At 40.2% G+C, this 24,761-nt stretch overlaps 1 protein-coding gene across 1 annotated transcript in view; it reads right to left on the reverse strand.

Moving 5' to 3' along the window:
* The window catches only part of LOC120538740 (latent-transforming growth factor beta-binding protein 1-like), a 616,227-nt gene that overhangs the window by 75,468 nt on the left and 515,998 nt on the right, over positions 1-24,761 (reverse strand). The window contains exons 20-21 of the mRNA XM_039768171.1: positions 19,339-19,464; positions 7,438-7,563 (exon numbers count right to left, since the gene is read on the reverse strand). Coding sequence (XP_039624105.1) covers positions 7,438-7,563; positions 19,339-19,464 — 252 coding nt within the window. The remainder of the gene's footprint in view (positions 1-7,437; positions 7,564-19,338; positions 19,465-24,761) is intronic.

Consider the following 24,761-nt stretch of genomic DNA (forward strand, 5'->3'; position numbering starts at 1 on the left):
GTCTACATTAAAATCCACAAGTAGCTGCAATTCGTCCATCCATTTTTTCCATTGCCGAACATACTTAGCTTCCACTTCTTGATCCCAAGCATATTTTTCTTTACACAGTTCTCTTAGAATAAGCTTGGCAGGCAATATGACTGGCGCTAAAAATCCAAGTGGGTCATATATTGAACTGACCATTGACAGAATGCCACGTCTTGTAGCAGGCTTATCTGGCAGCTTTACCTGGAACTTGAAACTGTCAGTCTGTGTGCACCATTGAACACCCAAAGCTCTTTCAACTGGTAGCAGGTCATGGCTTAAGTCCAAGTCTTTTTGATCTATTGCCCTATCTTCTTCAGGGATTGACAGCAAAACTGCTCTGCTATTACTTATCCATTTTGTAAGATAAAATCCTCCCTTTAAGCACAGGGCTTTAAGATCTTTGGCCAATTTTGTGGCTTGTTCTTCAGTAGCAACTGACTTTAAACAGTCGTCAACACAGAAATTATTTAGCACAGTGTTAACTGCTTCCTCAGGAGCGGTGCCTCTTGCATCCTCTGCTGTTCTTCTTAAGTCATAAGAGGCACCACTGGGCGACGAAGTAGCACCAAATAGTCGCACTGTTATTTTGTATTCCTCAAGTTCATTGTTAGGATTACCTTCGGGCCACCACAGAAAATGAAGAAGATCCATGTCTTTTTCTGGTACTTGATAGAACATTGATTTAATGTCCGCCATGAGAGCGATTGGTTCCTCTCTGAATCTTGTAAGAACTCCAATGAGCATATTAGTTAAATCAGGTCCTTTCAGCAACTGTTCATTTAGAGAAAAACCTTGATAAGTGGCTGTACAATCAAATGCCACTCTTATTTTGTTTTTCTTTGGATGGTATACTCCTTGAAGAGGGATGTACCATATTTTTTCTTTTTCAAGGGTCCGCTGTTCAGTGGGTACCTTTATGGCATAACCTTTGTCTAAAATGTCTTTCATGAATGCTTTATAATCCTCATGAAACGTCGGATACCTTGTAAGTTTCCTTTTAAGTCCTATAGCACGTTGTTTTGCAATACAATGATTGTTTGGCACTTTAAGTGTTTCATCTTTAAAAGGCAGATTAATGCAATAGTGTCCGTTCACTAGACTTGCAGTATCTGAGGCTATGCGCATGAATTTAATGTCTTCCTGTGACATTTCCTCTTTTTCTTCACAGTCGCGTTCTGGAAAGTCTATATTGTATTGCTTGAGTAACATTTGTTCTACTTTCTTTATTGTTACACAATTGACTGAACATCTTTTTTCACTTTCGTTGTCTGACTCCTTTGTATAGCAAGTAACAGTCCATCCTAGAACTGTTCTCGTTGCAAAAGGTCCATCTCCTTCACTATGTATGATTTCCCATGGCTCCAAGAGTTTACGAGAGTCTGTACCTATTATTAAACCTACTTCTGCGTTTATTTGGGGTAGGTGTACATCTTTAAAGTAAAGCCATTTCGTAATATCTTCTTGAATAGGAATTTTATCTTTATTTCCAGGTATAACAGTTGCTGTACGTACCTCTGGTAAGTCATAAAACGTGTTTTCTTCTATCCCACAGACTTGTAACTCTGTTAAGATTTTACATTTTAATGCTTTTTCTGGATTATTTACTGTGTCTCTTTCTACAGTGTTGATGTAGATGCGAGACTTTCTTCCAGAAAGTTTTAACTGCTTTTGTAGACTTTCAATGCCAAATAGCTGAGCTGTCAGAATCTTTTAGAGCAGATGTTTCTACACATTTTTCACTCGTTTCGGACTTAACTTGAACTGGAGTCACAGCTAAGACACACTCTTTACCGGCCCCGGTATCAGAACAAGTCTCTAACGGTTCAACAGAAATTTGGGCAAAAGAAATGTTTTTCTCTTCCGACTTAACGGTCTCCTCTTTAGGAGGTGTGGCTTTAGCGCCGGTGCCTTTTCCATCGTTTGGCTTTATTTGCGATCGCCCTTTCTCTTTTCTCATATAGGCATCGGCTTTCCGCAGCTGGTTTCCATAGAGACTTTTGAGTTTCTTTCTGGCCTTTTAAAAACCTTCTAACGGTGACAAGTGTTTACAGTGTTTAACAATCTCGTGAAGTGAACCTTTAGTAAACTGCGCTAAAAAGTCCAACTTATCTCGCGGATTCTCTTTCGCCTCATCGATAACTCGGTCAAATGCTCTTATAAAGTCCACATAGGCCTATTTCAAGGGATCGCCGTCAAATATTGGGATCTTTTTGTTTGGCACATAAGGAGCTTGTGTCTTATACTGTTGTTCCTTCTGTTGATCGTAGTGCTTATCGTAAAGCGATTGTTGAAGAGGTGCTGGCGCTTTATTTCGGTGATCATAAAGCAATTGCTGGGGATTTTTTTTACTTTCGTTGTCACGTGGAAAGTCACTTTCTTCTTGTGGTTTTGCACTTCTCACATCTGGTGTCTGAGGGACGTTACTAGAATTGGGTTTATCTGAACTTTGAAAGCGTCTTTTAAGAACTCCCAATTTTGCTTCGGATTCTGCTATAGCTGCCTCCAATTTCAATTGATCTCTTTTAGCCTTCAACTGTGCTTCTTCTATAACTAGGGCCTGTTCCTTTCTTTGATTCTCTGCTTTAGCCAACAGCATGGCGTGTGCTGCCTCTTGAGATCTGATGACACTACTAGAAGTAGTCAATGTGCTTGTGCGACTTTTAGTTTTTGCAGAGGTTTGGGAATCTTTAACTGCAGGGGAAGTCTCATTTTTCTTTTTATAATCCTTAAATTGGTAACTGAAAAAGTCAGGTTGTTGATCAAAGCTTTTATTTTGACGTACTTCAAAAACCCATTCCATTGTATTTTCTGAAAATGTGCGAAAAATTTCCATTTTAGCATCAAAGTCCTTTTGTAGCATTTTCCGTGTATCTTCATTGCTCTGGAGGGATAAGAGTTTGTCATTTAACCTTTTATCTTCTATTCTCAGGTCAAAGAACAAGTTCTTGATGATCGATTTTATAGTTTCAGAGTTAAATTCATTTTTTTTTAATCCTTCACAGTCTTCATCGCACTAAATAATTTTTTGTATATGTACTCCATTTCGGATTGAAGTTTAGTTGTTAATGAATCGGACGACTTTATGTCGTCATGAAGATGATCCTCCATTGAAACATCATGATCGTCGTGACTTCCGCTCACACCACTGTTACTTTCAATGGGGGTTCGAAATGTTCTCTGGCTCCCGGACTCAGATGCCATGGCGATCTCATAAGGTTCTGCACTTAAAATCTTTGTAATTTATACAGATTTATGAAGAACACTAGCAATTCTCAAATATGTCCAATTCCAATCAAAGACAAAGATTAAAAGTATCTATTGAGTCTTTTTCGAGTCGTCATTTTCTTTCGTTGCAGTAGATCTCAGGCGTTGAAAATGCAGACTTGCTTTCTTTTATAATCCAAGGCAATTTTAAACTTTCAGTCCTAGGCAGGTTTCAAAACTTCAGGCAGGTTTTTAACTTTAGTGTAGCCGATGTACAAAGGCGAAGTTAGGCACGGGTAAGACGCGTGTCAAAGAAATCTCTCAGTCCAAAAGTTCGTTTTTAAAATATTTAGTGAAAGTTTAAAGCAAATAATCCAAACAAGAATAAAAAGAAAAATAGTTACACACATAGAAATAAGGCAAAAAAAGTGAAAAATTTATCTTCTATAGACTTAGTTTTTCTTAAGAAGCTTTGGTTATTTCTGTACTTAAAGGTTCTTAATTTCTTCTTCTGTATGCCTTAAACATATGGTTCAACACTTAAATCTTTTATTTTACAAGTTACTTCACACTCAAAAGGCCCGTAGGCCGTTGGCACATACACATGCCTCCAGGCACGGTCACGTGCGCAAGCACGAACGCGAGCACAAACAAGGACACGGTTAAAAAACCGTATGACTTTGTACCTTACACAAGGCGAGGCTAGATACTAACTGGAGAACATTGTTTGCTCAAAACTGTTAGAAAATGACAGGAAAATACCAACTCTGTTCTGTTCACGGGGGTTATAGGAACCTCCCATATTTTATGCATTATCATCTAGTAAATATTCATACATTTTATAGAACTAGGAAAATGGCTCTTACACCAAACATAATCAAAACAAAAAACAGGAGTGGTCTCCCCTAGACTTTCTCATATACTCAGATATGGGGATATTTGAGGAGTAAACCACAAGACAATGATTATATTTTTAGATTATGTACATTAAAGAACTACTAACAACAAATCAAATTAATAATATACAGGGTAGGATTCAAAAGTAATGAGACTCATTTTGTTCTGACTCGAACGTACCTCGACGCGCGCCCCGCTTGCCAGCGACGGAGACGGTGGGTGTTGGCTTCACAATTCAATGGAGCTCCTACCACTCCGAAAGCTCTTGACGGGAACCCCTGTGCAGTAGTGCGTTACACGGTGGAATGGAAAGTTCGTTAGAGCAACGGTACGCGATCAAATTCTTCGGAGTGAAGGGGATCATCCACTTCAAGTTTGTCCCACAAGGACAGACCGTGAATGCTGCTTACTACTTGGAAGTCCTGAAAAGGCTGAAAAGAAGCGTCGCGCACAAGCAAAGGGACATCAAGGACAGCTGGAAGCTTCACCACGATAACGCACCCAGCCACACCGCCTTCATCGTGAGTGCCTACCTGGCCCGGGTGAACGTTCCGGTGGTCCCCTAGCCTCCCTACAGTCCAGGCGTGTCGCCTTCTGACTTCTTCTTGTTTCCGCGCTTAAAATCAGCGCTGAAAGGAAAACACTTCGACTCAATCGAGGACTTCCAAGCAAATGTCAAGGCAGCCCTTGCAACCATCCCGGAACAGGCCTACGTGGACGCCTTCGAGTCATGGAAAAGCCGCCTACAAAAGTGTATTGCTGCAGGAGGTGCCTATTTTGAAGACTATTAATTAGTTGTACCGATTAATAAATAAATTTGTCTTTTTGAACAAAGGCTCATTACTTTTGAATCCTACCCTGTATTGAACAATTATTATAAAAGTAAAGTTGAATAAATCGAATTCTGCAGCTGCATGAATAAAAGGTAAAGTACCAATTCCAGTTTACAGAAATGGCCCAAAAGTTGATAGAAATCAACGTTTTGAACTTAATACTTGTATGCAAAATTTGGTTGACTGAAGTAAAAGCGCACTCAAGTTATCATGTTTACATACATACACAGACATATACACAGATATAATTCCAAAAATGGTATATTTGGACTCAGGGAGTTCTAAAATGTCAAGATTCATCAAAATCTCAAAATGAAATTTTTGGAGGATTCCAATACTTTCCTTATACTTTATATACGAGACAATAAAAACTCAGTTTCAGCTCTTCAATACATTCAGCGCTTTCACTTCAGCAGCGGAAAATTAATAGAATACAATCTAGTCTTCATCTGAGGAAGATTCCTCTATCTTCAACAACTGCCTTCCAGCACAGAGTTTACAGTATGAGCCAAGTAAGGACAGGAGAAGCTACAAAGCAGCCGCGTTATTGTGAGAGCCTGAAGATAATACAAGATGTCAGTTCCCTCCCTGGCTTAGTCTCCATAATCTTTACTTATTTAAAGCTCCTTTTTGTGATTCACTTGGAAGAGTTGTTAACAGAAGTACTTTTGTTAAATTCTTTTCTTTACAATTTATTTTGGTTGACTGTGCTTCAATTATTCTGTTACTTTCTGGAGTCTTCTATTTATGTCATTATTCTTTTCCTATTTTTCATTTCATTTGTATATTGAACCATAGGGGGTGAGGCCCCTGTGACTGCAGTGGTGGAATCACCATTGGTCCTCTTTAAAGCCTGCGCAATTCCACAACTTAGCTTTCATAACTATGTTGCTCAGATTTCTCTTTGTTTTTCTGGATCTTAATAAGGTCCCTATTTTGTTTTTGTGGCTTTTGGACTTTTGCTCCTGTCTTTGGATTGCATTGTAAGTAGGCCTTGTTGAGGCATCCTTATGCTTTACTCTTTGTTCTTTGATCTTCTTGCTTTGAAAATCCTTCTTGACTAAACATTATTATGTTGTATATAAACGTCTACGTGTGGATGTATGTGTGTCTGTCTGCCCCGGAATTGAGAAGTGGAGTTGGGGTGAGGGCTCCACCTCCGAGGATACACAAGCGAGGTGTCACACACGTGTGATTAGGAGGCAGTCAAAAAGCCTAAAGGTGAGTGAAATATTGCGAGATGAAGGATTGGCACGTTGTACTTACCTGAACCTCTTCTCTCAAGAGGAAAACAGAGGAAAAATAATCGCCTCTATTTCCGGATTCCAAAATGACCACCATGATGTCACTTCCGGTGACCAAATATGACATCACTTCCAACCATCACGATTGACGTCACTTCCTGTTCCTCCAAAATGACGCTGTTTCCGACTCCTGCATTCAGCATCACTTCCTGCCAACCATTTCCTGTTCCCATAATTCATTTCTGTATAAAAACGCCATTTTGTTCCATAGACTTTGTCAATTGTTACAATACAGTACTTTTAATCATTCATTCGCTATTTTTGCTTTTTTTTGTCCATAGGACAATATACGGGGATGGTCCCCAAAACTTTATTTTTGTGGAGTTTCTTCTTTTCTGGATATTTTTCCACAGAGGTCAGCATGTCAACAAAACAAAACTTCCAAAGAAAGAGTCACTTGCTTAGCGGCTAATACAGAAGCGAGGTGAGCACATCGGCAAAACGAAACCTCTGAAGAAAGGCAGTCGTTTAACAGCTAATATACAAGCGAGACTAGTACATCGGCAGAACAAAACCTCCGAAGAAAGACAGTCGCTTAGCCGCTAATAAAAAAGCGAGGTGAGCACATCGGCAAAACGAAACCTCCAAAGAAAAATAGTCGCTTACCCACTAATGCACAAATGATGCGAGCACGTCGGCAAAACAAAACCTCCTAGGAGAGAGATGCCGAGAGTAGTTCCTTTCAATTACCTGACATCTCTACATTTCAATTTTTTTCTGAGGATTTCAAGTTACTAGGACCCCAGGCTTTTTACAGCATGGGGCCACACAGCTAATTAATATTATTATAATAAATGGGTTTCACAGTTCCCTCTCCCTTTTCAAAAACATGAGCAGCAAAGCCTGTTTCTTGAGTTTAGGATCAAGGCTTACTTTGTGGTTTTTGAGGACTACTATATGTATCAAGTCCTCATTGGGGCCTAAAGTCTTTGGGGACTTCCTTTTTAAGAAGAAGGCTTTTTTGGAAGTTATGCTGTGATCTCTCACTGTACAAACCAAGCAAACAGTTTGCCCCCTTGGTCGCAACACAAATATGAAAAGTTTCAATTCAAACATAAACAAATAACCAGCCCAACCATTCAAGCTACCCCAGAAAATATGGTGGGGAACTTTTGTGCACTGTGACCTGTTGCATGAAAAAATGGCATTTTGTGTCAACTGCTGTTGTGTACCTATGCAGCGTTGTCCTCCTCCATCCATCCTGTATCCTGGCTTGCACTCACATCTATAAGAGCCTTCTGAATTTAAGCAGCGGCCATGGCTTCCACAGGGTGCAGAGATCTGGCATTCATTAATATCTGGAGAACAAGGGCATACAGAATACAAATCTCAGGTTACTTACTGTGGTGATACCGTAAAAGTACAGTTCTGTATTACTAAAAAAAATTAGCACTGGATGTTCTGGAAAATATATAGACAGATGAGTGCATAAAATTAAGAATAAGAACTACATGACAAAATATTCAAGCATGTAAGCGATCTCTAGGTTTTCATACCCACTCAATCCATGAGTCAACGTTAGATCACTATAAGTCAAGAGTTATGTCGTTTCAGAAATGCTGTGCATAGTGTTACTTAGCAGTGCATTTTTTTTACTGACTAGTTTCACAAGTGAACACCTTGCGGTGACAGGCTTGCTTCCCACAAAGCCTACTTGGGGACAGGCAGGATTGTATTTATGAGCCTCAGATGAGACCCCATTACAAATATAAGGTCAGATGATGAGCTGATCAGAGAAACTATGAGAAAGGGAGAAGAGAGAGAAGTCAATCTAAGAATAAACTGAGCTGCTGCCAAACCTTGATGCAGTAGGAACACCATGTCGAATGTGCTGCTGATGTTCATTTGTTTCACAGAGCTGCAATATGCAAGGTGTGGATTAACACAACATATCTGCTTCGATTATGGCACTAGTTACTCAAAAAAATAAGAATAAAATGTATTACGTCTGCTCCAATGCTTCTATTTTCTTTATTCTACTGTCAGGGGCAGAGAATTGAGTTTTTTTCACAACCATATTAATCAAGAGTGAAGAAGAACACTTCCAACAAATGGCAATGCAGTGGTGGTAACTGTTATGAGTGCGCAGGCTGAAGGAGAGCAACAGACATGCTCAGACTGCAGAATCCTTCAACTGCTCAACCTCTGTCAGGTGTCATTTCCCAAGGTACAGCTTTCTTGCAGATTTTCCTGAATTAATTTTTCCCTCTCAAACCTTGCAGGGCCTGGCATGGCATTCCTACAGCATGATGCTGATATTGCCATGTTTCACAATGTGAATGGTATGTTTTAGATAATGCCCACTGTTCAGTGGTGTGTAATCTGATGGCTACAATGGATTTAAGGCAAGAAGCAGACATACCGGGTCAGTCCTTTGCAGGGCTCAAGTGCAAGCAGAAAAGAGCCCAGTAACAGAAACCCATAAATAAAGCATGAATTTGACTAAACATATTTATAAAATACAAGAAACTTATTCCCATATTCACAGTAATAATAATAATAATAATAATAATAATAATAATAATAATAATAATAATAATAATACATTTTATTTATATAGTGCGTTTCCCATGCTTACAGAATATAAGAGCGAACGGCAGGGTATACAGTATATAGCATTGTACAAACCAAATAAATAAATAAAGAAGATTAAGACAGTAAATTCAGAGAAAGCCTAACAGACAACGGAATTGATGGTCCAGCACACACACACACACAGGTTACATGAACATCTTGACATGGAGGTAAACTGAGAGAAGAATAATAAAGTCAAGTAGAGCTAAAAGCCTTCCTGAACAGATGAGTTTTGAGTTGTTTTTTAAAAGAATTCATGGAGTCAGCTGACCTGATTACTTTCGGTAGGTCATTCCAGAGTCTGAGCGCTCGCTATACAGCTGAAGGCCCTGCTGTCACCCATGGAGTGTAGATTAGTGTGGGGCACAACATGATTGCAGGAATCAGAGGACCTTAGTGAGTGAGCAGGCACATTGTGATGGAGAAGGTCACTGATGTAGTTTGGCGTGAGGTTATTTAAGGCTTTGTAGGTTATTAGTAGGATTTTATATTCGATTCTGTAAGACACAGGGAGCCAGTGAAGACGGAGCAGGATGGGTGTGATGTGCTCACTGCTGCTGGTTCGAGTGAGGACTCTTGCAGCCGAGTTTTGAATACGGAGGTGGAAGTAAGAAAGTTTCTTAATGTGATTTATGTGGGTGGAATAAGAGAAGGAGGAATCAAAAATGACACCGAGATTCTTTGCAGTAGAGGCAGGTCTGATGAGATCACCGCCAAGATGGACTGTGAAGGAGCTCATTTTATTAAGATGCACTTTAGTCCCAATTTGCAGGAGTTCAGTTTTTGTTGCAATTTAATTTTAAAGAGTTCTGCTCCATCCAGTAGCTGATGAAGAGGTTTATTTTGTTTTTTGTGCAGTTTAATGACTTTGGCGTGTTTTGCCAAAGGAGAACTCCAGAAGACTACTTGCACATGTAAATGTGGATTATTAACAAACCAATTTTAATCACGTAGTATATTTTGCCATTAAAGCAGAACTATCATAAACTTCATCTTAAAATCTTTTAATTGACTAGGTACTCAAATCCCATCGTAACTAAAGTAGCACATTAAATGCTTCATATTCTATGTGTTCTTTTATGTGCTCTATGTATGTGAATCACTACGTGTTTTTTAAACAGGCTTTCTCTTATACTGACAGGTAACAGAATCCATTACATTCATGCTATTACAGCTCTCTGAACAATTTAAAAACTAAGATGTATACTTGATATCATTTTCATGATGATAGGAATTAAGGCATGTTATTAAACATGGGGGGACAATGGTGCAGTAATAGCGCCGAGCTGACACCCCATTCAGAGATTGTCCCTGCCTACTGCAAGATGCTTACTGTGCCTTGCGCAGACCTCGATGAAATAATTTATTGCATCAGTACTGTCTCTTTCAAACATACTAACCCCCAATTCCTGTCCTTCCTTTTCTTTCTCCAAATAACCAATCAGCACACAATCAGCTCTGTAATAGATGTCAGACCTTCTCTAAGCTTAGAATGCCAATTCTTCAAAACGTTTAAGGAACATTAAAATCTCTTTGTAGTACAATAATTATTCCATCCATCTATCCATCCAGGGTCATGCCAGTCCCAGCAAAAATACAGCGCGAGGCAGGAACAATCCCTGAATGGGGTACCAGTTCATTGCTACTTGCACACGTTTAATTATTAACATCATACATTATTTAAATGAAGTTAAAAATGTATCTGTATAATGTAATATACATACTTTACTGCATTTCTTATTAAAAATGATATCAAGAGTTCCAAGAAGATAGCGCCTGGAAATCTAAATCGACTTAGAAGCCAGTCGTCATCATCTGTAAATACGTCTAAATGAGCATAAGTGGCACACGTTGTGCAATATTACAACTATAGTGCAAGTTTACAGTGAGGTAATTACACTTATAAGTACAAACAGTTCTACCAGGAGCTCTTGATGGACTGACTTAGTGTGTTTAGAGCTCTTGGGATGAAACTGTTTGTGAACCAGGAGGTCCGTACAGGAAAGGCTCTGAAGCGTTTGATGAATAGGAAAAGTTCAAATAGACTGTGTGCATGGCTGAGGGAGTGTGTGCTAGATGCTGTACCCCGATAATTCTCTCCACTCTTGGACACAATCTGCTGTAGAGATTTTTGATCAGCTGCTGTAGAGTTGTGATTCCACACTCAGATACAATGGTTTAAATATTCTGAGTGGTGCAGTGAGAGTAACAACGCTAAAGCAGCTATGGTATTTTGGAATAGTTTGGCCATTACGTGCACCATTATATGGTTACAGGTTGATTACAATCAGATGCCTTCAACTAAAAAATGTGCTTTATGTCAGTGTATTTGATAAAGGGATGTCCATCCATCCATTATCCAACCAGCTATATTATAACTACAGGGTCACGGGAGTCTGCTGGAGCCAATCCCAACCAACACAGGGTGCAAGGCAGGAAACAAACTCCGGGCAGGGTGCCAGCCCACCGCAGGATAAAGGGATGTGAATCTAAAAAATAAAAGGGAAACCACACAGGAACAGTAGCACTGTGACCCCAGTTTGCAAAATCGAGTTGAAACTTGCATGTGCTATGGTTTGAGCTGGCGTGAAAATTTGCGTGACTTTACGCCAAGTTTAGTTTTCATACAGAGAGTGGAAAAGTGCATATTGCACCGTTTATACATGAGGCCCCAGATGTGGAGAAATCTACTTCTGTTAACAGGGTTTCTAAGAAGCCTAAAGAACCAAATTCCTCTAACAGGGTTTACATGGAGTTTTAGAAATCAATCTGTGAATAATTGGGTTATTGGAGCGAAGACAGGAGGTGGAAATAGTCAGGGCCAAGAATGCTCTGAATTACAGATAACAATTAAAGCAACGCAAGAAATGGGCTGACTCGAAAAGACTAAACATCTAGCAGTACCAGGTTGTACGTGAATAAATATATAACTTTTTCTTGCCTGTTATGGACTTCTTAGGTTACAGGAAGAGAGGAAAGTGCTGCAGTAACCTGCCAGTAAGGTAAGCATATGGGATTTGAGGTGTTCTGTTAAGGTCTACATAATAAAGCAAATAAAGGAGAAAATAGGGTCATCCTATGGACCATCAGATGGCAAAAAGTTGGTCAGTAGCATTGACAAAGTTTAGTTTCCATGTGTTGGTGTCAGCTTTTGGCACTGAGATTACATCCGGGATCATCTGTGTGTTGGTAAAACTACTGAGTTCCTTTGAGTGGTACTGTGGAGTGATAGGCTGTGCAGGTATTACTTGTAATTAGCATTAAAATCAGTAAGGGTCTGTTTATCTTTTAAAGTTAAGGTGTGGAAGTAGGCCAAATCAAATCAAACTCAATGAGTTCCACTATGTGACATGAATGTTTATAGGTGTTTCTTTTTCTTCTGTAGAAGTCTTTTGTTTTAAGGATTGTTTCCAAAACTTAGTTATGTATATATACAGGAACTCGCTGGCCAAATACAAGAAGGGTCAAAGTAGGCTGTATTTCCTACGCAAGCTCAGCTCTTTTAGTGTCAGCAACACTATGCTGCAGATGTTCTATAACAGCTTGGTTGCCAGTGCCATTTTCTTCGCTGTGCCAAGCAGGGGGAGCAGCATGAAAGTGGCAGACATCAGGAGACTAAACAAACTAATTCAGAAGGCTGCCTCTGTGGTAGGAGAGAAACTGGACAGCTGGGAAACTGTGGCAGATCAGAGAATGCTGTCTAGGCTTCGATCTATTATTGAAAATGCTAATCACGCACTTCATAGTGTTGTGGTAGGACAGAGGAGCGTTTTCATGAGTAGACTGACTAACATCAAGTGCTCCACTGAACATCACAGGAAATCCTTCGTCCCCACAGCCATCAGACTCCTCGTTTTCTGGTCACTCACCCACACTTTAAGTTATTACCCTTTTTCTTTATTGGATATCCAGGTGCATTTTTTCAAGTACTGTACTTGAAATGTGCAACATACTATCTGTTCTTGTGCAATAAATTGTCTGCTCTTCACATGAGAATAACATTATTTTGTTCTCAAAATGTGCAATATTAACTTAAGGTGCAACACTCTGTACTTTAGTTTGATGCTTACATTTATTATACTTTATTTACATTTACATGAATACTTTATACTTGCTCTTAGTGTAACATGTCCCTTGTCTGTTGTTAAGCTGTAACAGAAGTAATTTCCTTCGGGATTAATAACGTTTTTCTGATTTATTTTTGTAAATATTTTTATTTATTCCAGTGTTGTTTTTCATTGTTTACATGATGCCTTTTCCATATGTTACGTGATCATGATCATAGCATTTCTGATGGCTGTAACAATGTAAATATGGTGGCATCTTCAGTGAATAAATTCTCTTTGTAAATACCTTTAGTGTACTTAGTTTGAAATACAAGCAGGCCGTAGCATTAGGTTTAGTTTTGACTTTCGCGTCTCATGTCCTTTTGGTTGTCAGCTTCTATCGATGTCCTGGTTTTCTGACTTTGACCTTACTTGTTTTGCACCCCGAGTTTCTTTGACTACTCACAATAATCCTTGGCACGATCTGCGTTAACACACTAACTCCACAGTCATACAAAGTGGAACATCTCCCACAGCATTGAAGCCATCCCATTCATGGAGCTAATGCTCTCTGCAGGTCACAAAAAATCACATGGAGATTGTGAGATGTACAAACTCCAGAAACACGGAGACCAGACCTAGAATTGACACAAAGTCCACGCAGCCAAAAAGTCTCATCATAAACCTCTGCTGCCCTTATTTTAGGTAAAATTTCACTTCACATTTTGATAGAGATTGTAATACAAATATGTTTTTTAGGGTTAGGCGTAGGGTTAGTGCAATAAAGGTAAAATATTGAATATGTAAAATAATTTTTACTCATGAGACAGTCTGTTATTCAGCTAGATTTTTATCTATAAATAAAAAACGGTAAGGTCTGTCCACCTGTCACTGTGATCTTGGTCTTGGTCTTAATTGAAAGCTTATGACTTGATACGTTCTCCACATAAAAAAAAAATAAATAACAGCAACCTCAGCAAATTGACCTGTGGTCATGGATTTATTAGGGGAATGTACTGCAAAACAAAGTGACATGGCAGAAAGAAACAGAAGAACAGCAATGTGTGCTGAGTGTCAAGCAAATTGCAGATACCAATGATGTGACGAAGAGCACCATAATAGGAGAAAAAGAAAAGCGACATCTGCTGAGCATCAAGTGTGAGATGCATAATTCAAGAATAACAAAGAGAGAGAAATGCATGCAGCCATCTAAAAGATCATCATTAGCTTCTGGAAAATGCTTATTTAAAACAACATTCTATTTTTAATTCATGTAATTTATTGATCATCGAGGATTAACCTTTATTAAATGTGCATAAAGAATGGCAAAATGGCATGTGTTTGTGTGTCCTCTTTAAAGCGATTGTAAACACCAAAATGGTAGGGAAAAGAAGAAGAGCAATGACATCTACTGAGTGTCAAGCAAATTGCACAAGGCACTTAAGTGACAAAGAAACGAGAAACAATAAGAAGGCAACACACTGAAGCACATAGACAAGCAAGGAATCGTCCTGAATGGAGAGAGCAATTGAGCAGCAAGCAAACACGATGGCCCATTGGCATGCAGGACAAAGTCCAGGATAGGGAATACAAGAACGAGAACATGAGAGAAATGAATGCTGACAAGTAAGGAGAACATTGAATACTTGCAAACTTCCGACCACGTATGCAAGCATTTCTTTTAAATAATTAGATTGAATGTTTAGTTGGAGAGCACTACTTAGAAAAGTTCACTGAGCAGCTGTTATTTTTTACTGGTGTTGTCTGACTTTGGGTTGCGCAGTGTCGTGATTCACGATGGTATTCAATGGGAAAGGGTCGCATACGGTTTGCGGGATGTGTTGCGATGGGTCACCACAAGCAGTTTAAGTATACGCCATTGCTCCAGTATGACCTGCAGCAGCTATTCTCCCTGAGATTCCTGTCGATAACAAGGGGGACATTCCAGGGTTGACATTCTGAAGTGATTATGGGTCTCGAAGACATAAAAAAGGCAAAATTGGGTCACTGCTCTATATGAACTACCTTTATTTTAGGATCATTGGTCAGTATGTTTCAATGGCTTCAAATTAAACCATAATAGCTGGGAAAATGTACTGTCGGTGGCGATTCCCTAAGGGCAACAACCCATAAATGACTGTCAGTGGCGAGTCTCCAAGGGATTCACCCAGGGATGAATTTTGGCAGCGATTATGGGTCTCAAAGACATAATAAAGGCAAAAATTCGGTCACGAGAAAAAAAAAAAGGTTCAAGAACCACTGCTCTGTATGACCACCCTTATTTTAGGACTGTAGACCAGCATGTTTTCTATTACTTCAAATAAAACCATAATAACTGGGAAAATGCAGTTGGTGGTGATTCCCCAAGGGCAACAACCCAGGAATGATTGTCGGTGGCAATTTACCTAGGGATGACTTTTCAGAAGGGATTACGGGACTCGAAGGCATAATAAAGGCAAATATGGGTCATGAGAAAAAACAAAAAGTTCAAGAACCACTGCTTTATACGACCATCTTTATTTGTTAGATCCAAAAGGTTCACTGGCTTCAAATAATAATAATAGAAGGGAAAATGGATTTTCAGTAGTGATTCTCCAAGATGGAGGACTACCCAGGGATGATGGGTCTCAAAGACACAAAAAAGACAAAATTGGATTTTGAGAAGACAAAGTTTAAGAAGCAGTGCCTTATGTGAAACACCTTTATTTTAGGACCGTAAGGTCCCACATGTTTCAAATAAAACCATAATAGCTGAGAAAATGTAACATGACCAGAGTGAGAACTTCATACAGTGCCTGGGTCAAAGTATAAATCCAGTCTGTGGATTCTGTGAAGCAGTGCCACTGTTCCACCCACGTAAGATGATTTTTGCAATGACTGCACAAATTACAAAAACTAATACCTGAGCGATATTCCAGATTACATTTAAAAAGCAGATTTTATGTAAGTAAGTAATAAATCATTGTCTAGAAAGAGAATTTGGAACCAGGTTGTGGGGTATGCAGAGATATGATTCACTCCATAAGTTGATGCCATATAATCAAAATATGGCACAAACATCTGAAATTAGTAATCAGTATAGGTGAGGGATCCAAAGGTTACGGGCACAAAGCCTCTCTGTCACCAGCAGACATTAAAGATGGATAGACGAGTCAGAGAGGTTTAAGTTGCCTGAGCTCTGCTGGCTTGCACTCTTGATTTCCATGCCAATACAGGGCCAATAAATCCTTGGCCATCCATCTCCATAGCAGGCACTGGAACTGCCAACTATCAGAAAATTTACTGAGTGCAGGAGTGCTCACGGTGGTAATAGTTGCTTATTAGAACATTATCCAATGCTGTTTTTCTGCCAAGACTGTCAAAGTGTCCGTCTTGCTTGTTCAGGCGTGTCTGCGATCATGAAGCACTTCCACTTCTGGCAGAAGTCCACCCTGTCAACATTTTATCTGTTTACCTAAAGCGGCAATGATCTGTCTTGGCTGGCACAAGGACAAGCATGAGCTTAGAAAATGTCTCCTTCCTGGTGGGACTTGGCTCTGGCATCCTGACCCGGGTCAGACTCTGAGTGCTTGTGAGCTCGATAAACACTTCTCTCTTAGGGCAGGATTATACAGGAGGCAGAGTGGGCATGTGCCCAGGGTCATGAACTTAGGGGGACTACCATAATAGTGTTTGGCTTTATTGTGCATTTCGTGAAAGGAAATTGAGAAAAATATTAATCATTTAGAAGTAATGCAGTCAATTAGTGCTGCTTGGCTCAGTCACCATCTCAGCACGGTTTGCACGTTTTTTTTTTTTACGTTGTCTTCAGCCACTCCAGCGTCTTTCTTCAGTTTAAAAGATAAAATACTTTGGTATGAATGACTGTTATGTCTCATCCAGGATTATCCCCACTGCCTTTATTGTATCATTATTATTTTGTGAGTGTTGATATTTCTGTTTAAGATTCTTAATTTTTTGATTATGTCTAAATATCTAAGTTCTAAGATTCTATGTATCTAAGTCTGTTCTAAATTTTTGTCTATGCCTGTGTGACATTTCATGTGTTTGTGGGTGGTACCACAAGAGGCGGAGCCACCTGCCCGTCACAGCAAGGTACAGCCCTCAGCCCTTTTAAAGGCGCAGAATTTTCCACAGTACTTTGCACTTCATTATTAATGCGCTCCAGAGTTGGTGAGTTGTTGCGTCTTTTTGCTTTGCTTTGTGCTTTTTGTGATTTTTTCTGGATTTTTGACTTTCTACTCAGTTTTTTGACTTTCCCATTGGATTGCTGTATTTGGACGTTGTTTATTATTGGATTGCCTTTTGTTACAGACAACTCCTTTTGCCTCGTGTGCTGTATGGTGCTTTCTTTTGTTACTGAGCATTTTGAAAAAAGAAATATTTTACAAGGGTAAATCAAAAAAAAAAAAATAAAGGCAGATAGTTAGCCAATCAGAGACAGGGAACACCCTACTCTTTATGATCTTTTATGACCACAGAGAGTCGGTTGAACATCTCATCAGAAGGACGGCACCATTTTTACAGCACAGTGTCGTCATCGCTGCACACAAAAAAAAAAAAAACACAGGATAAGAGCACCCTGATGGCCTCACCCAAGGCAACCCAAGCTTTTCCTAGATGTGTTCTGCCCATTCAGATGTTTTAGGCATCCCTAACCCCTACACCATTTTACAGATGCAGCCGCTCCTGCTGAAGCAGAAGAATTCCAAGCTTAGTTAAACCTTCACTAAGAGGTGTGGTATAGCGGGTCTGCGGCTTCAAAAGAATGGCCAGTTTTAAAATAATCCTAATAGCCGTGTCAGTCTATGTGGGCGCAATTGCACAACTGTGGGGAGTTAATAAAGTTATTGGGGCAAGTTGCACCTGCACATGAGGGTGCAATCGTTCTCAATTTCTTCATCGGCTTCCTGCGGTACGTGATTAAGACGCTGCACCCACGAAGCCGTATAAGTACGGGCTGGCACAGAGAAAGAGGAGAAAAGATCGAAAAAGAGAGCGAAGGTTAGAGGAGGTGGAAGAAGAAGCAGGAATCTGGTGTGGAAGCAAGTGAGGGCAGGCAGCTGGGAGAAGAGCCCCTGAGGTGGAGTGTGTTGTCGACACTCGGTAGAGGGGCATTTGGAAGTGGTCGCTCCAGTTGAGCAGTCCTGAGGAGCTGGAGTGGCCAGTAGTGAGGACGACTCATCACAGAAGGTAGAGGGAGTCAGGGAGGCTTGGCAGGCTGATCCCTAGCGTGAGCAGTCCTGGCCGTTGGGAGAACCCGAGCCTCAGTCCGGCGGGAGCTGCACACAGCCAGGAGATGGAAGGATACAGGACCAGGTTGGAAGGTCAGCTGCACCTGCGACGATAGAGCAACTCCCCTGCAGCAAGGCCCGTATGGGATGACGACAGCTTCCTGACTTAGTTTTAACCTCATTTTAAAAGATTTTAACCTCCCCTTTTTACACCAGTTTTATGGATTATTGATTAACTGCTTGTTGGAATACTGCGCTATTTATTTGTTTTGGTTTTGTTTATTTAATAAAAGCACTTTTGCACTTTTCACCATCCCCTTGCTTCGTTGGATTTCCTCATTGTCCAGCTCATCCGGTTACATTTTTGACGGTGTTCGAGAGGCTCCCTGAAGAGAAGTGGGAGCCATGGAGCAAGACCTGCATCATCACAAGAGGAGGATTTGCTTGCAGGTAATTCTGCAATTCAAACACTTTGCCTGGTTTGGATTTTAATCATCTTTTAGCCCTGAATGCAGAAAAAAAATTGCAATGGTGCATTTGCTCAAACAATAGAACAACATGGACTAAGATAAGGAAGGCAGATTCTCCCAGCACTACGGACACGTTATCTTTGATGTGAGAATAAGATAAACTTACAGCAAAATGAAAAATGTTATTACATTTCTAGTTTATGGTTGCCTCGCAGTTAGGAGACCCCAGGTCCTCCCTGCGTGGAGTTTGCATGTTCTCCCCGTGTCTGCGTGAGTTTCCTCCTACAGTCCAAAGACATGCAGGTTAGGTGCATTGGCAATCCTAAATTGTCCCTAGTGTGTGCTTGGTGTGTGTGTGCCCGGCGGTAGGCTGGCACCCTGCCCGGGGTTTGTTTCCTGCCTTGCACCCTGTGTTGGCTGGGATTGGCTCCAGCAGACCCCCGTGACCCTGTAGTTAGGATATAGCGGGTTGGATAATGGATGGGTGGATGGATAGTTTATGGTAGAAAATGACACTTCACGATGGCAAGAAAAATTAAACCTACAATATCAGAAATGTCCAAGAAAGCAGGATGAGATACACAGCAACTGGCTTCTACTGCGCAGAGCATTTACAGCAGCTACTGTGGCCCTTCAGGACTGAGACCTGAGACCCCCAGCCTGATGTCTCCTATTTTTTTCATCCATGTGATTTCTCTGATAAGCCTGCTTTAGACAGTTATATGTGGAGAAGTCAGGAGTGCTCATACCTACACACTTGGTCCCATCGGGCTCCAGTCTGAATCCACTTCTGCAGGCACATCTGTAGCTGCCCAGTGTGTTTTCACAATGACCATTTACACAGATGCCAGGAGTCTGCTGGCATTCATTTATATCTAAAAAGAAAAAAAAGAACCAAAGATAAATAATCATTTAGGATAACTCACTCTGTTTGACGCAGCCAACTTAAAGTATTGTCATTCATCAGTCAAATGGCTGAAGAGAAACTGCACATATTCATATTCACAGAGCTAGGATTACCAGATGCCTGGAAAAAGAAGGAAGTGTCTAGTAGGCATTGCATATAAAGGCGAAAATGTCCGGCTTTCATTAATCACTGACTTGACCGAGTTATTGGCTGAAATCACACGCTATCATCTATATGTTTTACATAAATCATCATTTATCGAAAACAAAACACGGTTACGCACCTATGCCCACTTTGCCATATTGTGTAGTTCGTACTTGTAACACAAATATGCAGTAGACTTTTATCTAAAAATGCCATCCAGCAGTAACACTAACAAGAGGAAATACAAATTTTCAGACCACATGAAAACGAAGTATCCGTGCTTTGGTGTAGGACGCAACGAAAACGAAGGAAAGTGTTTGGTTTGTGTTTCTTACGTGTCCGTTGCAAACAAGGGTACCACTGATTTAGAACAACATATTACCAGTAAAAAACACAGAACGATTTAAGAATGTTTCTTGTCTGGAGTTCCACGCTTATGTTGCAGGCAACGATGAACTGCTGTGAAAAGTCGCCTCAGTTGAAAAATATGAAACTGCATAGTTATAATATAACTTTTAATTTTGATGACTCGTGTTGTGACCTGTTGAAAGTTTTCATTGTAACACACAGTTCACGCTGTGTTTCATGAATAGAACAGGACGCGCTCTCCTTTGTCCTCCTTTATGACCTTCGGTATCCTCCTTTGGGTTCGCAGGTATCTGGTAAACCTATTCAGAGCCAGATATATAAAGCATACATCAGCAGGCAACCAGGGGTGAATCTGCTTTAAAAGTGGGTGGGAACAATTACACGGTGTACTCAGTTTGAAATTTCTAAACCAATCCAAGGCCTAGTAAAGGCGGAGCTCAGAAAAAGGGCGGAGACTCAAACAGCAAAGAGTGAAGGTACTATTGTTAACCTGGCCCAACAGACAAAAAGCCTGTGGTCATGATGGACAAACCTCTTATGGGTAATGTGACAGACAGACAGGGCCCTTTACCAGCTTGGATGCTATCGTAATGGAAGGACCAAGAGGGGGAGTTGTACACAGAGCACTGCCTCCCCCAGAGCGCTAGATGACAGCCCCCCTGGGTTGCAGCAGCACCTCCAATCCCCACAGGGCTACATGGGAGTTAAAGTCTGGCACAGTCCTGCTGGGTTCTGTGGAAGCTGCCAGGGGGAGCTGCAGAGCCCTACTTTCCTGGGATTTCACCTCACCAACAAGTGATGCCAGACCTTGCTAAAGAGCCATCTGGAGTACTCACAGGTGCAGCATGAAAGAAGCCGCCTGCCTTCATTCGAGCAGCCAGAGCCAGGAGGAAGAGGGACAAAGATTGCTAATGGAGGAGTGGAGGCAGAGAAGTAAGAAGGACAAAGACAGAGGAAGAAAGACAAGAAGTGCTCTTTTGTTATTCTGTACTGTACTTGATGCTGGTGGGAAACGAAAGGAAAAGCATTTCCCACCGAAATAAAGATGTGTGTATTGTTGGACTTGTGCCTAGTGTCCGTCTGTGCTGGGTTTAGGGGTGGTCCGCCTCCTGGTGGCCACACTAAATAATCTCCTAAAAAGGCCTGGATACACTTAAATTTGTGCACACTACTGTGTTTTTCTTCATAGGAAAATGTCACTACACAGTCGGCCTCCCATCAGTAACGTTACCATCACTAGCAACTACCCTTTGTTGTTTTTTTAATTTCTGCAAAAATGCTGAAGGATGTGCACTCGCCAAATGGTGTGCTGTTTCATATTTCTTTTTCTGTCTTTGTTGTATCTTTATGATTACAGTTTACCAAGGTTGTCAACGTAATTGGCAAAGTTAGGGACTGAATGTTGGGTTAACAAAACATCTATAAGTAGCAAGAAATGAGCCCAACATTGTTTTTATTTACACTAGAGAGCGTTATTTAAATATTATTCTAAGAGTTGAAGTAGAGGTTGTCCACTCCTAAAAGTATTTTGGGGTCCATAATAACAGGTTGGGCTGGTCTCAGAACACAGAGGAGCTATAAAAGAAAGGGCAGAGCAGGCTCTTCTTTCTTAGGAGACTGCGTTCCTTAAGGTGGGAAGTGACATCCATCACATCTTCTACAACTCTGTGATGGCCAGTGGTGTATTGGGATGGTAACATCACCTCGAGATCAGCCCACCAAATCAAGAAGCTAATTAAAAAGGCGGGCTCAGTAATGGGATACACTCTGGACCCCTGGAAGTCATAGAGGAGGAGAGAATGAAGACAAAACTGAGTGCCATTATGAACAATGCTGCACATCCTCTCTCAATACTGAGGACTTTCAGCCAATGAATTTTTCAGCAGAAGTGGGTCAAGAAACACAACTGGGGGTTCTTTATACCAAATATAATATGTCTGCATTGTGCCTCACTGGGACTGTCAAATCAGAACTTTTCTTTCTTTTAATTTTCTTGCTTTATAGTCATTATGGTGTTTTATAATGGTGTATTTCCTTCTGGGGATAAAGATCTATCTATCTATCTATCTATCTATCTATCTATCTATCTATCTATCTATCTATCTATCTATATCTATCTATCTATCTATCTATCTATCTATCTATCATATAGTGCATTTCATATCTATCTATCTATCTATCTATCTATCTATCTATCTATCTATCTATCTATCTATCTATCTATCTATCATATAGTGCCTTTCATATCTATCTACAGTGGTGTGAAAACTATTTGCCCCTTCCTGATTTCTTATTCTTTGCATGTTTGTCACACAAAATGTTTCTGATCATCAAACACATTTAACCACTAGTCAAATATAACACAAGTAAACACAAAATGCCGTTTTAAATGATGGTTTTATTATTTAGGAGAAAAAAATCCAAACCTACATGGCCCTGTGTGAAAAGTTTTGCCCCTTGTTAAAAATAACCTAACTGTGGTGTATCACACCTGAGTTCAATTTCCGTAGCCACCCCCAGGCCTGATTACTGCCACACCTGTTTCAATCAAGAAATCACTTAAATAGGAGCTGCCTGACACAGAGAAGTAGACCAAAAGCACCTCAAAAGCTAGACATCATGCCAAGATCCAAAGAAATTCAGGAACAAATGAGAACAGAAGTCATTGAGATCTATCAGTCTGGTAAAGGTTATAAAGCCATTTCTAAAGCTTTGGGACTCCAGCGAACCACAGTGACAGCCATTATCCACAAATGGCAAAAACATGGAACAGTGGTGAACCTTCCCAAAATTACCCCAAAAGTGCAGAGACGACTTATCCGAGAGGTCACAAAAGACCCCAGGACAACGTCTAAAGAGCTGCAGGCCTCACTTGCCTCAATTAAGGTCACTGTTCACGACTCCACCATAAGAAAGAGACTGGCAAAACGGCCTGCATGGCAGATTTCCAAGACGCAAACCACTGTTAAGCAAACAGAACATTAGGGCTCGTCTCAATTTTGCTAAGAAACATCTCAATGATTGGCAAGACTTTTGGGAAAATACCTTGTGGACTGATGAGACAAAAGTTGAACTTTTTGGAAGGCAAATGTCCCCTACATCTGGCGAAAAGGAACACAGCATTTCAGAAAAAGAACATCATACCAACAGTAAAATATGGTGGTGGTAGTGTGATGGTCTGGGGTTGATTTGCTGCTTCAGGACCTGGAAGGCTTGCTGTGATAGATGGAACCATGAATTCTACTGTCTACCAAAAATCCTGAAGGAGAATGTCCGCCATCTGTTCCAACTCAAGCTGAAGCGATCTTGGTGCTGCAACAGGACAATGACCCAAAACACACCAGCAAATCCACCTCTGAATGGCTGAAGAAAACAAAATGAAGACTTTGGAGTGGCCTAGTCAAAGTCCTGACCTGAATCCAATTGAGATGCTATGGCATGACCTTAAAAAGGCGGTTCATGCTAGAAAACCCTCAAATAAAGCTGAATTACAACAATTCTGCAAAGATGAGTGGGCCAAAATTCCTCCAGAGCGCTGTAAAGACTCATTGCAAGTTATCGCAAACACTTGATTGCAGTTATTGCTGCTAAGGGTGGCCCAACCAGTTATTAGGTTCAGGGGCAATTACTTTTTCACACAGGGCCATGTAGGTTTGGATTTTTTTCTCCCTAAATAATAAAACCATCATTTAGAAACTGCATTTTGTGTTTACTTGTGTTATATTTGACTAATGGTTAAATGTGTTTGATGATCAGAAACATTTTGTGTGACAAACATGCAAAAGAATAAGAAATCAGGAAGGGGGCAAATAGTTTTTCACACCACTGTATCTATCTATCTATCTATCTATCTATCTATCTATCTATCTATCATATAGTGCCTTTCATATCTATCTATCTATCTATCTATCTATCTATCTATCTATCTATCTATCTATCTATCTATCTATCATATAGTGCCTTTCATATCTATCTATCTATCTATCTATCTATCTATCTATCTATCTATCTATCTATCTATCTATCTGTTGTCAAACACGTGTGATTAGGAGGCACCTAAAAGGCTTAAGTAACGGTAATACTATGCCAGACAAGGGGGTGGTGGAGTGTGCTGACTGTCTCTCTCAGTCTCTTGCAGACCATTCTTGGGAAATCCCATCAGGTTCCGGTGCCACAGATGATGTCACTTCTGGTTCCGGCTTGGATGACCTAATTTCCTCTCCCAACCATTAAAACCGCCATCTTACCTTAATCATTTCTGTTTTGGACTCTGTCTTGTAAACAACTCAACCTTATTTCTAAACCTTTTGCAGCCAGGATCATATTATGCGGGTGACTGCCCCAAACCTTTGTGACTGGAGTCGATTTTGTTACACTATCTATCTATCTATCTATCTATCTATCTATCTATCTATCTATCTATCTATCTATCTATCTATCTATCTATCTATCTATCTATCTATCTATCTATCTATCTATCTATCTATCTATCTATCTATCTATCTATCTATCTATCTATCTATCCGTTAAATGACAAGCAGATGCACATGGAATTGAATTATGGAAATTCTCCACACAGGACTAAACACCTTTCTCCTTTTGTCAATGGCAGGAATTTCGCTGGAGGTGAAAAAGCAATTGTGTTTTGCAAAGTTTTTTCATTAAATGAAACACGCAATTTCACTGAGAATCATTTTGCTCATCTTCAATTCATATCTCTTTATAATCTGACAAAATAAAAATGAAAACATA

Source organism: Polypterus senegalus, chromosome 11, assembly GCF_016835505.1.
Source record: "Polypterus senegalus isolate Bchr_013 chromosome 11, ASM1683550v1, whole genome shotgun sequence".
NCBI lineage: Eukaryota > Metazoa > Chordata > Cladistia > Polypteriformes > Polypteridae > Polypterus > Polypterus senegalus.